Source organism: Ruditapes philippinarum, unplaced genomic scaffold (assembly GCF_026571515.1).
Source record: "Ruditapes philippinarum isolate M1 unplaced genomic scaffold, ASM2657151v2 ctg476_1_1_1_1, whole genome shotgun sequence".
Classification (NCBI taxonomy): domain Eukaryota; kingdom Metazoa; phylum Mollusca; class Bivalvia; order Venerida; family Veneridae; genus Ruditapes; species Ruditapes philippinarum.
The window spans coordinates 238,939-255,439 of NW_026858368.1; the positions used below are offsets into that span (position 1 = coordinate 238,939).

The window sequence follows — 16,501 nt, forward strand, 5'->3', positions numbered from 1 at the left end:
TTATATGATTATTAAATATGTTGATTTTTGTTTCTCCGGCTTTCAGATGTTTTCAGTGGTGGGTGATAGATTTATTGCAATATAAGCATTAGATGTTGCTAGATTTGCCTTCTTGTTTATAAAATGATACGCTTTTTGTTGAGAACAATCTTATTTCTCAATTCTATTGTACTGCCAAACATGTAGATATTTTAAATAAAGAAGTGTGTGATTGAGGCTTTTAAAGCAACAATGTAGTAAGTTGTTGCTCTAGGTGGTTGAGTTACAATGTTGTTGCATAGAACTTGTAAATTATAGCCGTGATAGAAGAACAAAGAAACTTTTCAAGATTTCAAGATCACAATAAAGCACCCTTCTATGTAATACAGTCGGACTTCGTTCGTTCAAACTCAGAGGGCTTGTGCAAATTTGTTCGAGAGATCGGTAGTTTGAGCCAACTGAGGTTGAATTATAATTATGTTGATGATAGGCCTAAAGGTTTTTAGCTTACACCAGTCAAATAATAAATTCGTCAATATAATTGATTTTTAAAACATCTGTTTGTGGAATATGTTATATTCAGAATGATTATCCTATTAAAAACAGTATTAACGGTACACTGTGTTTATCTATATTCATGCATATTGAGTTCGATCGGGCGATCATTATCCAAACTGTGAATTTTACTTTAAACAATGAATTAATGAAATATTTAAAAAAAAAAACATTTAACAGCAGCATCTATTAGTAGTCATTTACTAAAAAAAAACACACGTACAAGTATCATTCGATTACACTGTTACAAATCACGTTACATGAACCATTAATTTATTGACTTTTGTGCATTTTAGGAGTCATTTTCCTTTTATCGTTTCTAAAGACGGCAAATAAACAATTGTATCATAACAAACAAATCGGTTACAACACCTTTTATTTGGTTTCATTTAACCTTAATTGCCTTTGTCACGATCACGAGGTGTTAAAACATGTGTCACCGACTGTCAATTATTTAGAACATGTCGACCGCAACTTCTGTTGTCTGTTTGTGTTCGATCGAAAAGGTGTGATTTACACTATATTTCTGCCGACGGGACCAGAGATCAGGTTCGAGAGTTCGAGTGATGGGTGTTCGAGCGATCCGAGGTAGAACAATATATATTATATAGGAATTTTGCCGGGACTGGGCAATGAGTTCAAGCGAAGTGAGGTATTCGAGCGATCCGAGTTCGAGCGAACGAAGTTAAACTGTATTGTACATGACATCATTATACTGGACCTGCAATTATTGCCTTCAAGTAAAGCTACAGCCTTAGTGGTGGTAACTGTGTCTCCCTCTTAATGAAGTGGTCATTGATTCGAGCCCTACTTGGGTCATAACCATGTTTCCTCATATGACACCAGTACTGGCTAGATCCAGGAAACAAACCCAAGTGTGGTTTGAATAAGCTACAATCTTTCTATATTATGAAATTAAAATGTTTTAGAAAATTATTGCCATCAGTACTGAAGTAGATATTTCTCCCATTTTATTCATTTGAATGTATGTTTTGTTCCAACTGATTCATTGAAAAACACATTAACGCTAATTTTCTTGCTGATACCAAGAAAACAAACTTATTCAAAATTTTTACATGATCTACATTGTATATTTAGTGTAAATATGAGATTCCTTTTGTCGGTAGGTCGCTACATATTTCTGTTCTATGTAAAACACACAAAAGTGTGTCAGCTTCATACATGTAGATAGATATAGTAAACTGTATTGCATTACAATAATTTTACAATTCCCCCTTGAATCATTTATTCAAGTATTTATCCTATCCCCTCCTGCATGCAATCAAACAGTGCTTTAGTAGAAACATAATTTATTTTTCATGTTTTATTTTTATGCTGTTTACTGATCTATATTTTCATATTTCCTGATATGAAGTTATTTTTTTTATCTTAAATATATTACATTCCTATTAGTGAAAGTTTTGCAGGGCTTATGTTTGTATAGAAATGAATGCCTGACTTGAGAGAGCTTACCAGCCTAGTGTTCTATAATTCAGCTTAAAATAGAAGCCTTGACTTGGAAAAAATAGAAAAACCAACCCTGTTATAAGCTTTAGTAACAATTTCTGTCATGATGAAGATAATTATATTTAGGGCATGGTTTGAAAATGATTGTAACTTGTATGATATAAAGGAGTTACAACCATTTTTCACAAAACCCTACAATAACTCTAAAATATTGCTAGGTTAACATGTAAATTTCTTCTTTTGATGAAGCTTTAGTAACACTTAATAATACTTAATGTTAAGAAACTTTTATTAAGGGTTTGGTGTTAAATGGTTGTAACTTGTATGATATAAAGAAAGAGTTACAACTTTTATGCACTAAAGCCTTACAAGTTAACAGTACTATACAATGTATACATGTGTCTTAATTGAGTCTCTTAAAATTGTATATTTCATTTACAATAAAGACATGAAAATCTCTCACCACAACGGAGGTGAAATTACTTGATTGAGAAACAAGCTGAAGCAACAGGATGCCTACACTTAGTAATAGTGTGAAATGTTCTATTTATGATATTTTATCCCTTTGTTATCTTTATATTTTAAATTGTTACTGTCATAAGAAAAAATATAGTTTTTGATTTAAATAATGACACTAATATTTAACATTTTGAGGTGGTTTAGTTACTTTGTTAAAGGGTTGTTCAATTTTATTTTATCAATTTTTACTGATTAGAGGGAATGGTGTTTTATTATATTGTAGAAAACAGGTGTTGGTGATGCTGTTATTCGCCGGAACTCTTTGACCACACTTCATCCACTTCCGAACACAAGTGCCTCACCTCAGTTAGAGAGGCAGAAAACTGTTCCACATGGATTCAATGTAATCTTTTTAACTTAACCAAACTATGTTAGTTTAATGAGTGAGGGAACCAGTGATTTAAAGATTATGTTGTCTGACTATGCTCAGAGTATTGTCTATGAAAAATTATTTATAAATGACCTTTTTACAAACCAACTCATGTGTTTAAAGAATATAGATTTTTTTGTTGTTAACATTGCAAACATTGGAAAAATGAAACTATGTTGATTTTTTCTGTTTACTGTCTACTGAATACATTGTTTCCCTACATTACAGATGATGGTAAAGAAAAAATGTCATATAAATCAGTGTTGTATAAATCAAGATTTATCAGTATGTTAAGCTGTGCCAAAGTCGAGACAAGAAAAAAAGAACAATTAAATGGTCATAGAATTTTATATGAAAATAAAGACATTTATCACATTAACTATGGCACAGGAGTGTAATAAAGCCATGTGAAAAACATATTACACTAGTGTAATTACACTTTGACATGACGTCATTTGTGTTATATACAAACAAAAGGTTAAAACCCGCTTACATTAACATTGTAGACACGTCAAAGAAAAATGGCTCTTTTTAACTGTATATCATTGTTATTTTGAATATTTGTTAAAAAGAATATATTTTATTCATGAAGATTTAATAATAAATTTATTGAGCTCAATATTATGCTCGCCAACAGCTCGCATAGTATGATTTTAATCAACTTGTTCAATAAATTTAGTGTTAAACGTACACACATCCAATATCATCTTTATATTACAGGAGAAAGGTTTGGTAACATACTTTGAGGAGACATGGATAGCGGAGAAGGAACAAAGGAGACATTCTATAGAGAGAGAGATAGAAATACAAGAATCTGAACTGTACAACAAAAATAAACCTCCACCATTATTCTATGGTATAAAACAAATACTTTTATCATAATACCTTTATTTTATTTCTTAAGATATGCAAGGGTAAATCAAGACTGAGATATTTTTTATCAAATAGAATGAAAATATACATTTCAGGACTATTTAAAGATAGGTCAAGCAATGTTTAATTTTGACGGTTTCAGGTTTTGCTCACTTATTTTTCACTGAAGCACATAGTTATTTCTGGCTGTATTTTCAGCTGCAGCAAAGGGTAAGATATGTGATGAACTAATTGAGTTGTTTGAATTTAAAAGCAACAACAACAACCAAACAATCAATGGTTGTTTTAATATGCATCACTTACAGCAGGAATTTATAGAACTTTAGTGACTAAATTTAAGAATTATTCAAAGAAGGGAATCACTTTTAGTAAGAGTTGCTTCCCCTGGATAAATAGTCGCATAATGTTACCAGTGTACCATGAATCTGCTGAAAATAAGAATTGAAATAGTTGACAATGGCCATTTGTTTGATAAGGGTGATGAAATGACATTAGACTGTATAAAAGTTGTTGATCAGTTAACTTTAACATAGATAATAAAACCTTGGCAATTTGTAAAAGCTTATAAATAAATTAATGTTTTGCTTTTTAACATTTTTAACAGCTGTGATATTGTTTATGTAAAAAAAATTATTCTGGTATAGTAAAGTATAGTAATGTTACATGTTTTAGTTTTTACAGCTGACATGTTTTTTATGTCTTTATAATTATGTCCTCGATTATGAATAAAAATAAAGTAAATATTCACAGTTTCTTAAAATCAGATATGAAAGTTGTAATGTCATAGAAGAATCATTTTACAACCTGAGACACTGTGCATTATATATATTCACAACATTCCCCATGTATCTTTGAAGTTTGTTTTGTGGTATAGCAGTTGTATAACACAAGAAAAGCACATGTACCGGTACTTGTTCAAAGGGCTCTTTGACAATAAAATCTAGGTGTGGCTTCAACTTACTTTCTCTTCTAAAAATATTCAGCTGAAAATAAGAAAATGTCCTTTTTACCTCGCTTTAAAATTATTTAACTAAAAGGATACAGTTTTCATACTGAAAGGTATTTAAAAACTATGTCGGCTCCGTTTCATACTTCTCAAGGGATGTTGAATATTACAATGTGAGAAAGTTATTCAGCTATTTTAAGTTATGGTTGTACTCTTGTGCCCTCTCTTGTAGAGAGCCAATACAGCAATAGAGTTGTGGTATGCTGTTATTGAAAAAGGTCTGTTGTTTGTATTTTAGCTAATTTTTCATTACAGAACCAAAAATATCTGACCAAATTTTCAAGTTTTACATGAGACCAAAAGCCAGTAAGAAAATGCACATGCAATTTTATACAGGGTTGTGGAACACAAAGCTTTCTCTCTCATTATATCTTTAATAAATTATGTTAATGTAATGTACACTGGGGTGATTTAAGTTCTTTACATCTAAGGTAATAGATTGTTTGATTGGAAACATTTTCCAAATGCTCACATCTGATTGGTTGACTTTAAACTTTAATTTAGTCTAGAATTTACCAATATTACACATTGACTACTCTTTTTTTTTAATGTCTTGGGAGAACAAATATTTTTATCTTAATTTTTTTAAATATTATTTTTATTTGTTTAAATTCATATGATAGTGAAAATGTTTTATTATATTTCATACAAAGGTATTAGGTGTCTACTTTTGTTTGTGTTTGTGTTTGTAAAGGTGTTGGTATTTCTTTAGGTATCAATGGTGAAAATAATAAATAAGGGCACTTTGATTTATATTTAGGAAATAGATATCAATTCTGAGTGCATTGTTGTAGAATAATGCACGGTTTGAGTTCAAATGCGTAGTAATATAATCACGAAGGCCGATAGGCCTGAGTGATTAATTACAAAGCATTTGAACGAAAAACGTGCATTATTATACAATAATGCACGAAGAATTAATATCTATTTCCATTCTAACACGTCAAGTAAAAATATAATTATTATTATAAAGTTTGGACTTTATGTTTGGCGGTTAAATTTGTTTTCGCCTCAGAGTTTCCAATAGAAATGTTCTTTAAAGGCCGTTCCAGTGGGTTGAAAAAACTGTCGTTAAATCTACCGTGTGTAGAAACATTTTAAGGATAACGAATTTTGAAAACGTTGATAAAACTTTGTTTGTTTATTTTATAAAGGTCTATAATTTTCCAAGCGAAATACTAATTATTAAAAGTGTAATAAATGTAAAACTTAACTCGTCTGCGACGTTAAAATAGCGTACTTGATTTTGATTGTTTTGCACGTGCTGTTTGGCGCTACATTGTGACGTCACGTAAACAACACTTTAAACGTCTGTACAGCGTTAACGACTGAATTATAGATATTGGTGTTCGGATTTATTTTCTTAGTTAGACCATTTTCTATCATTCTAGATAGTTTTCACAACAAAATTCGACAAAAAATTGTTTTTATTTATCAGATTTTTCAAACAAAATGGCGCCCTCAATGTGAAAATACACAGGGAGATAATAAGAACGGCGAGTGCATTGTTGCAGAATAATGCACGCTTCGGGCCTTCTTTGTTTATATAGAAAAATTTCAGATAGTGTTAGAATTCATGTTTTATTTTCTTCAGTCACATTGTAGCCATTTAGCAGTTGAGATTGTGAATTACAAATGTATTTTAATATTATTAAAGATAGGATAAGTAAGAAGAAAATTACACGTCAACACAAGGAATGTTTATATTATTTACCGGTTTTGACCTACCATGAGGTCTTCATCAGTATCAGTAAATATTGACAGAGATTTGGGCCTAAATTATTAAAAATGAATAGTATGGTAATTATAGTCACATCGACTGACAAAAAATTCTAAGAATTTTAATATTGTCGTTTGTGATAATCAAAACCCTTTACTGTTTCTATTATGTTCATAAAATTTTGATGCAGAAGAATATTTCAATATTCCGCTCAAAACAAAGGAAACCCAGTTAAAATATTGGGAGATGTATGTAGGTACTCCAGATTTACCTAGGAGATAATTTACTATTTGAATGCTGTATGAAGTGTATATATATTATAAATATTTATAAAACAGAGCATGCTAGATTCAAGGGTAAGAAAGCATCACCAGATTACAGCAAGTTGTTGAAGGAGTCAGTGTACAAGTCAGAAGTACTGGGCAATGTTATGTTTAACGGTAAACTTATCCAGGCTAATGCCAACTACGGCTGCTTCCTGACCATGAACATGGGCAATCCTGCTGCTTCAAATATTCCAGAAACATTCAGGGTATGATTTAATATCTACATATGATTGATAGTTTATGATACCAATATAGGTGTTGTTTAGGTGTAAATTAATTTTGGCACAGATTTTCATTATACGCCCGTAAGAATTTCGGCATATATTGTTACTCACAGATTTCAATTAAGATTTTCAAATTCTTTATGCTAAATAGGAAAATTGATGTAATTGCTTAAAACTGATGCTTACTATTAAAGATAGATCTCTACTTGCAAAAAGAATATATTAACATGTTTGCTCATGCAAAAATATATCATTATTGATTGATTTTACAAAGTAAATATTGAGCTCAAAAGATTTAGAATTTTTATTAAGATATCTTTAAGCCGAAGATTTAGAATCTTTTTAAGATATCTTTAAGCCAAAACGTGTTTATAAAGTATGCTTTCATTTACTGTTTTCTTGATCTCTACCATGCTTACAGTTTAAAATGGACTGATTGAATTTTGAAACTTTGAATTGATAATTAAGGAAATTTATTATCAAAAGATGTGGTCAAACCACCAATAGTATAGTCATGTGATACTGGTTCCCTACTGAAAATACTGGCAAGTCATCATCATCACTACCACTCATAGAATTTAACATCAATCATGATTTCCATAATGAAAGTATTTTATTTTATTGATATCTTGTTTCAGGTATTACTGCGACCATGTTCTATGGTAGTTCCGGATTTGAGACCATTTATTGAGGTATCTCTACTGTGCTGTGGGTTCCAGGACTTTGAAATCTGGGCCAAAAAGTTAACACTGTTCGTTAAACTTGTCAGGATGAATGTAAATATTATTTTGTTATGTGTTAGTCTTTCTGCTTTAGGTTGTACATTGACATTTGTTTGATAATTAGAATTTTACAGGAATGGTCTATGGCATTGATGGTATTCCTACATGAATCTCTTGTCCCTAGTCTCTGTTGTTTTGATTGATAAAGTGATTAATTTGAAATTACTCGGATTACCAAGATTAACTCTTTTATCTGAAATAGTCTTTTAGGAGAACGGGTATCTGTGTTTTTTCCTCAAAAATAAAGCTGGATGATCTCTATATAAATATGCTAGTGACAGTCTGAAATAAAGCCCCTAAATTTCATAAACATTAATAATCTGTACCCTAAATGTATGCAAGGAATGGCAACAAAGACAGAGCAATACTCTCACTTCCTTTTGCTATATATTACAGACTGCATTCATTCACTACTTGTCATCAGTTGTGATGAAATACAAAAAAATTTTGGTCATTCACCCTTATGATTGAATACGCATAATATCTCAGTGACAAAATCAAACAAAGATTTTATTCCATGTCTCAGTAAAATATGTTTCATATCTACTCAAAAAAGGAATTTTCCTGTATGTATAATGTAATAAAACCAATTAAAATGAGATTTTGTTGAAATTTTCAGTTACCCAGAAAGAGTCAGTATGACTTTGGTATGAAGGATTTAAAAATGATTCTTCATCTATGTGTGAATTTATTGAGGGAATTAATGGAAGCTCAGGAATTTGAAAAGAAAGAGATGGGTAAGTGGTGTCATACTACAGTCAAACTTGTAATATAAACCAGATATCTAGATAAATAGAGCCTTTGTAAGACTCTAAATTAAGTTACCATAGGAAACCTTGAAATCTTGAAGGCAGTCCAACATGAGCAAAACACATTCTTTATGTTTATTGAGTTAAGACAGTCCTTTGAAATACATGTAATTTATATTAAGAATATTTATTTCACAATTATATTACTAAAATATCAATATGAATTATATCTCGGTGATTTTTTCCAGTATACTATAATTGTACAAGACTAAATTTGTATATTGAGATAAATATATCAAAGCTTTAGTATATTATTTCTTGGAACCTGTACTTGTTGGAACATATATTAAAATTACATGATCATTGTTCTCGTAGAGGATGCTGCCAAACAAACTGATACCAAGATTGACACACCACCACTGGTTGCCATGGACTCCCATGCCCTGGAGGAACAGAGTATAGTTCAAAGTATAATAGATGTATTACAACCAGGCCTGGAGACAGAGGATGATGTTGGCATGTTCCTGGAAATCTTGCGTGATGTTTTCCCACTGAGTACAAAACCCAAGACAATGTATGGTCAGTTTGCTGATACTAAACTGGTGAATGCTGTACAAGACCAGCTTAATGAAGATAATGTGAAAGAAACCCAGGAAATTATGGATAAGGTAGGTTAAATATTTGAAATGTAAGCAGTATTGTGAATTTTATTTTGAAATTGCCGAGAATGACCACCATAGTGAAATAACAAACATGGTCTTTGTCTTTGTCCCTTAGTTTAGTCTATATCTTTGAAAGGAACAGACTTTGATTATTGACTTCTTTCTTGTTTATTTGCAGATTCTTCAACTATATGCCACTATCCAGCAGCGAGAATCTGTCATTTGTACTGGCCCAGCCGGCTCTGGGAAATCTACCTGCCTCAGTGTACTTTCTCGGGCATTAAACCGGCTCAATTACTTGCTGTTTGCACCGGATCATTCTAAAGATGAATTAACAACAGACCGAGACTTTGTCTTTCACGCTAAAAACAAGCTCCAGGTCAGTTATATATAAATACTTGTTGTACTGATGGGTTTCCATGGTGATTTAAATCTCAAATAAGTGCTGTCATGTTCATCAATACTCGAGTCTAACTTGTCTCCGACAAGAAAATCTCAAATCATTTCTGGATGATTTTAATTAAATACAGAGTTTTAGTATGGTATCATAAAAACTTAGATATTATTTGTAATTTTTTACACCAGGGAGTTTTAGGTCTTCAAAAGTTTATAGATTGAATATTGATGAATATTTATTTTCTGAACACTGACAACATTTTGGTTCCTTTATTTCAATAATTTATATTAATCACCTCAATGAACACCATTAATTCTTTTGGTTAAATTTCCTTATTTAATTACTAGAAGTGAATTCCATTCTTTAGCCTACCAACTTTATTTTAATCTAAGTATTTCTCTCTGTTAACTTGATGAACAAAATAACATTTCATTGATTGTCAAGCTCTCAATAAAATCAATGCAGGCCTACCTACACATTCATGCAGTTTGGTGCATATTTATGAAGTTTGGTGCATATTTATGAAGTTTGGTACATATTTATGAAGTTTGGTACACATTCATGAAGTTTGGTACATATTTATGAAGTTTGGTGCACATTCATGAAGTTTGGTGCATATTTATGAAGTTTTGTGCACATTCATGAAGTTTGGTGCATATTTATGAAGTTTGGTGCACATTCATGAAGTTTGGTGCACATTCATGAAGTTTGGTGCACATTCATGAAGTTTGGTACACATTCATACAATTTGATGCACACACATGAGGTTTAGCATTCATTTGCCTGCTTAATTCTAGCTTATTGAAATAAAAACTCTTGTGCAACAATTGATATGTCCATTTAGGAGTGAAAAGATACAGTTTTTCTAAGATTGTCAATATTAGAGTACCTGAAACAAAGTCTTTTTCAATCCTTTAAACTTGCATTTAGATGATAACTATTTTTTGAGATTGATTAAGGATTTAAGATGCTCAAAATACTGCTATTATGACATACAGGAAATGGATATGGATGAATTTATAGAAGCAGAAGAGGAAGTAAGTAATGTGGCGCCCCCTAGCGTAATGGATAGGTGGTGCCACCTAGTGGATATTTATTCCAGTGTTGCATAGCTGTAGCATAGCTTGTAAAATTTCATAATGAAACTATTAATGTTTTCAGTCGCAGTCACCTTTAGGATTGGTATATGTCATTTTTGTTTCATGAAAATGTTTCTTGTTAAAGTTGAAAAAAATTATATTAAAACAAATTTCTTTTTTTCTTTTTTTTGTTATTATTAGAATTTTTGTTTATTTTTCAGATTTTTGAAAAGCTTAGTAATTTGTCATTTAGCATTAACTAGTGGACCTTTACAAAAGTTTTATAAATAAATAGTCCTTGGCTAAATATTGGCTCCAACTTTATTTATATATGAAAAGAACTGTTTTTGTCGCTTCAATCTGCAGCATGGATTTTCTTCAAATCATTCCCCTTGCTATAAAATAGTCTAGCTCAGGAGTTAAATAATGAAAAGGTTTTTTAAACAACTCATATTGGAAATATTTATACATGTTACGCATTTTTAAAAAAGAAAAAAAGTTCCAATAGCTTGGAGTTAGTCTTAAGGTCTTGACCTCTAGGAAAAGAGATGTTTGCTTTCCAGAGATATTTATGAAATGATTTGAGCACATTATAAGGACATTAGGATTCACACAATGTATACCAATCAAGGCAGTATAGATTAGTTTTAATACATTGCCTCTAATGACAGTTTTAAAGTGTATAAAGCTATATATCTGCTTTGAAAATTATTGTCTGAATTTCAAACAGGAATACTTCCAAAATGCTTGTATGTAATAAACATTTTAGAAAATTGCCTTCAAAGGGAATGACGCATGCACAAAATCATTGCTAATTGGATAAAACTCTAATTAAAATAGCAAATAATATTTTCTTCGGGAACATTTTATTCTGTTAACATACAATATTTATGTGTGTTAAATAACAAGAGACATTCTAATTATTACAACTTTTTCAGGAATCAACCATATAATTATGAAACCAATATAATTTTACTGTTAATAAATTTTATAAAAACTTTTCATAAGATAAAGATTTATACCCTTTAAATCGTAAATGTTTTTTATGTTATAAAAAATATGTAATGCCTAATTGAAAAGATTTAAGGATAATAACTGTAACTGTAATTCAAAGTTTAATACAGTAATGTAAATGTCTAAATTTTTATCAAGTAAGAATACTTTATTTTTGAAAATATTATTATACATGTACTATGTCCTTTGTATCTGAACCTCAGACACGTCTGCACATCGTTTTTCATTTGACATGCTGTAATAATGACCCCCAAAGTCACTAGACACTACCACATTATGGAGTTCAATTGTATAGAAACCAAAATGATCTACTTCTGTTCCTACTATTTAATTTTGTACCAATTTTGTGGCAAAGCATTTTATTTACAAATGAAATCTTGTTTTAAGTTAACTTTGCTTGTGTAGAGTTATAATCTTTCTTTTTTGTTTATGCTTATACAAATATTTAAAGGTATAGAAATTTTGTAGTGAAATATTTATTGACCCCATCTGCAGATCAGTTAATATAACTAAAATATCATTTTGTTGTTAAAATTCAGGGATTTTTTTTTTGCTTATTTCATATTTTGATATTCGGTCATATTCCCAATTGAAAATAGTATATTATTTTCCCAATCCACAGGAAAAAATTCCCAATTGAAAGTCACAAAATATAAAAAATTAATATTGAATAACAAGTTCTAAAATCTTTGTTTCTTCAATGTTACGGTGCTTAAATGTTTGAAGATGCCATCCTAGACAGTGATTCTTTGCATTCATTTAATCACTGCCAAATTAAAGTCATGCTTTTTTTCCCAATTTTCAACAAATCAACGCTGAATTCCCAATTCTATGGGCATGGGTCATGTTCCGTAAATCCTGGAAAAAACCCCTGAAATTCGTAAAATTACAGTTCCAAATTCAAAACCAGATAAGTCTATCACAAAAAAAGTAAATCTAAAAAAATGGCTTATTATTCTTGTTTTATAAATGATGATGATACTTTCATTGTTTCAAATTGTATATACAACCTTTTGAATGAATATATACATTTTCTTTACTTCTTTAAAGCCATTGTTTTCCTGACCCATGTTAGATACCGTATTATATTTGAATCTAAAGGATTTTACTTGAAAGGATCACATCCTTGGTCCCACACCCTATGTGATACTGGCCTAAAAAAATAATCAACCTGGAATCAATTACATATTCTAGATGAAGATAGAAAATAACCGAGCTATAGTCTATAATAATAATTGCTTGCTTGTGTTTGCTTTATAAAGAGTTTTTGTAGTTGCTGATTATATGAAGGTCCTATTAGGATCCCATTCCTGGCATGTTATAAACATATTGCTATATATGTGTGATAATTTTATTTCTGTATTGTATTTGCTATTTGCTGTTATGTTAACCAAGATGTTTTTTAATGCTTTTTTGTAATGCAGAGCAACAGTTTATGTAGTAATATTTTCATTGTTTTAGCTTAATTTTCAGTATGTGTTTTTTCATTTATACATGTAGAGCTGTCATTGATTCAGTGCAAATCATATAAAGATATACAATGTTTATCAATATAGGATGAAAAATATCAACAATACACTGATATAACAATAATTACCTTTAGTTAGTTGTCTATCATTCACACTCATACCTGTTTAAATGATTTCAGTAAAATACATTTTTGTTCATACAATTATGATATGTCTTGTTGAATGATTTTTTCTCACTTGAAAGAATTTTGGGCACATTATGTTATACCCCCTGGCGTACATCTCTCGCTCTGGGCTATTTAAGAGAAGTAGGGGGCCATCTAACTGTAAACAGAACAAAAGAGAACAATAGAGTTCATTCCGTAACAATAGAATAAGGGGCCAATTGGCCCTCTATTAAACAAAAGAAAATAACAAAAGAAATGGCCCTTTAGTCCATTTAAGTGGCACGTCCGTCTGTCCGTCCATTAACAATTTGGTTTCCATAGCATAACTTAAGTTCTATTTGGCCAACAATATTCAAACTTCAAAGGATGATTGTCCATATTAGATAGAACACCCCTATTGATTTTGGAGTCACAAGGTCAAAGGTCAAGGTCACTATTACCTTAAAACTGAAAACAGTTTCCGGAGCATAACTTAAGTTCCATTTAGCCCACAGTGTTTAAACTTAATAGGATGATTGTCCATATTGGGTAGAACACCACTATTGATTTTGGGGTCACAAGGTCAAGGTCACTATTACCTTAAAACTGAAAACAGTTTCCTGAGCATAACTTAAGTTCCATTTGCCCACAGTGTTCAAACTTCATAGGATGATTGTCCATATTAGGTAGAAGAGCCCTTATGATTTTTGGGTCACAATGTCAAAGGTCAAGGTCACTATCATCTTAAAACTGAAAACACTTTCCGGAGCATAACTAAAATTCTGTTTGGCCCACAATATTCAAACTTCATAGGATGATTGACCGTATTGGGTAGAACACCCGTATTGATTTTGGGGTCACAATGTCAACGGTTAAGATCACAGTTTCCAGAGCATAACCTTAAGTTCCATTTGGCCCACAATATTCAAACTTCATAGGAGGATTGCTTTTTGACGGAGCTAATACTTTATTTAATTCCCATGTCTTACAAATGCTCAATCCAGGAAAATATTGAATATGCATTGATATTATATATAGCAATGACAGCTCTACATACACATAATGTATATTTTTATAGAATGGAACCTAGCCATAGAGATCATGTATTTAAACCATTGTTGTATTCATAATTTAATTATGTTTTTTTCTTCTAAACATTAATTAAAAAAAATTAATTGAACACTATATGTAACTATTTAAGCAACAACAAAAATTCTCTTGTAAAATAAAGAACATATCCCTTTGTTAGATTATTTGTTTATGTACATGTACTTTAATTATAGCTTTGTTTTTTCAAAGTTATATAGATTTCTTTTTTTAAAGTTCAGATGTTGCAAAATCAAATGGCCATGAATTGTTTACATAAAGCTGACCTTATGTAATTGTATTTTGCAGTTTTTGTCTCGTCTTGGGCCACCAAAGACAGAACCAACAAAGGGAGGTAAGAAGTTTCGTCACATGGCTTCAATGTTGACAAAAGTTCAGGAGGCGATTCACGAACTGGAAGTTAAGAAGTCTCCAGAGTATGCTATGTATCCAAAAATAGACATGGTGCGTCTAAATCCAACAGCTCTCTCTAGCCAGGAGGTATGTACTCGTGGCAATGTGTTTTTTTTTGTTTAAACTTATTTATTTATGCTTATTTGTGAAGAAAGTTTCAAGAATTTTTAAATACTCTTAAGTCACTATTTCCTGGAATTAACCTGTCATACAAACAAATATTTTTATGACCTAAGTAAGGAATATGCCCTCTGTGGAATTTTAACCAGTAGGCCACACTTAACCTTGTATATTCTACAGTTATTTACCAGAAAATTAAAAAATGATTTTATTGAAAAAGTTTAAAATGTCTCAAGACATTGATGGTGTTTGGTATTTTTTTTTTCAAATATTTGAGTTTATTGTGTATTTAGAAAATTTTGATTGGTTTCTTCTATTTATCAACTACCTTCATGAGATGAAAATACATGCATAAGCATATAATATTATATTGGAAAGATATCATTAGTTCTATTTCTTCCTAAACAATCTAATTTAACAATAAATACACAATCTTCACTTTGCAAGTTTTGTTGAACATGTAACAGTTAAGCAATTTCTCATATATCTTATAATTTGATGTTTTGTTACTTAATATATGACCAATGAAGAAACAGTTGTTATATATTTTAAATTATCAACTACAATAAGATGATGTTGTGTTTTTTTTTTTCAAATTTCAGTTTCTAGGCCATTTCAGAGACGGAATGTGGCAAGGTGGTTTGTTACAGAAGGTGCTACGTGATGCCAACTTTATGTCAGATGCTGTGAAAACTTATCTTAAAAATTACAAGAAACAAGAACAAACTAAACAGAAACACAAGACAGATCTACCATCAGTGCTGTTGAAGTGGGTGGTGCTAGATGGGGTATTACATCCTAACTGGACTGAAGGTTTAAACACTGTGCTAGATTCAGAGAGACAATTGTCCATGGCTAATGGTGGTAGAGTTTCACTAAATGGTAAAAATATAATCATTTGTTGTTTAAAAAAAATAACATATCCCAAACACAAACACAATCACACAATAAATTCACTGTTTGGAGTTTGGATGTGAGGAATTATATCACGAGGGCGTATAAAATCACCGATTTGGATATATTATATCGATTCTAACACAACATCAACAAATAAATGCTGCCATACCTGATATTAAGGTAAATTGGGCCTGATTTGAGTCCGTACTTATTTTCAGCGTGTCGCATTTTTAGTGGTTATGTCACATGTCTAAATATAGAATATCAACAGTGATTTTACAGCATAATAACACACTTTCGGTCCTTCTATGTTCAATAGGGAAAATGCAGGTTGTGTTAGAATTATTATTTATGTATACATAAATGTTAATTTTATTATGTCATACACTCTAAGTGTTAATTATATGTTTACAGTTACATAAGTTGTCTAGGGCAGAGATTTATGAGTGATGGTTCTCTATTAAGACTTATCTCATTTACTTTGTATAATAAACTTGTATTCTATTAATGTTTTAATTTTCCTGCCATTTTCTCATGCACACACCTTATTATAACTTGTTCAGACACGTACAAACAAAATTGATAAAAACACTGCATTTAAGTTTATATTGTTGAAAAACATTTAGAAACTTCATTTAAACTCTCTC

General features: G+C 30.7%; 1 protein-coding gene across 1 annotated transcript in view; it reads left to right on the forward strand.

Moving 5' to 3' along the window:
* The window catches only part of LOC132752971 (dynein heavy chain domain-containing protein 1-like), a 106,728-nt gene that overhangs the window by 37,285 nt on the left and 52,942 nt on the right, over positions 1–16,501 (forward strand). The window contains exons 41-50 of the mRNA XM_060743385.1: positions 2,744–2,863; positions 3,611–3,746; positions 6,828–7,021; positions 7,678–7,815; positions 8,441–8,558; positions 8,946–9,238; positions 9,411–9,611; positions 10,628–10,666; positions 14,733–14,924; positions 15,560–15,839. Coding sequence (XP_060599368.1) covers positions 2,744–2,863; positions 3,611–3,746; positions 6,828–7,021; positions 7,678–7,815; positions 8,441–8,558; positions 8,946–9,238; positions 9,411–9,611; positions 10,628–10,666; positions 14,733–14,924; positions 15,560–15,839 — 1,711 coding nt within the window. The remainder of the gene's footprint in view (positions 1–2,743; positions 2,864–3,610; positions 3,747–6,827; positions 7,022–7,677; positions 7,816–8,440; positions 8,559–8,945; positions 9,239–9,410; positions 9,612–10,627; positions 10,667–14,732; positions 14,925–15,559; positions 15,840–16,501) is intronic.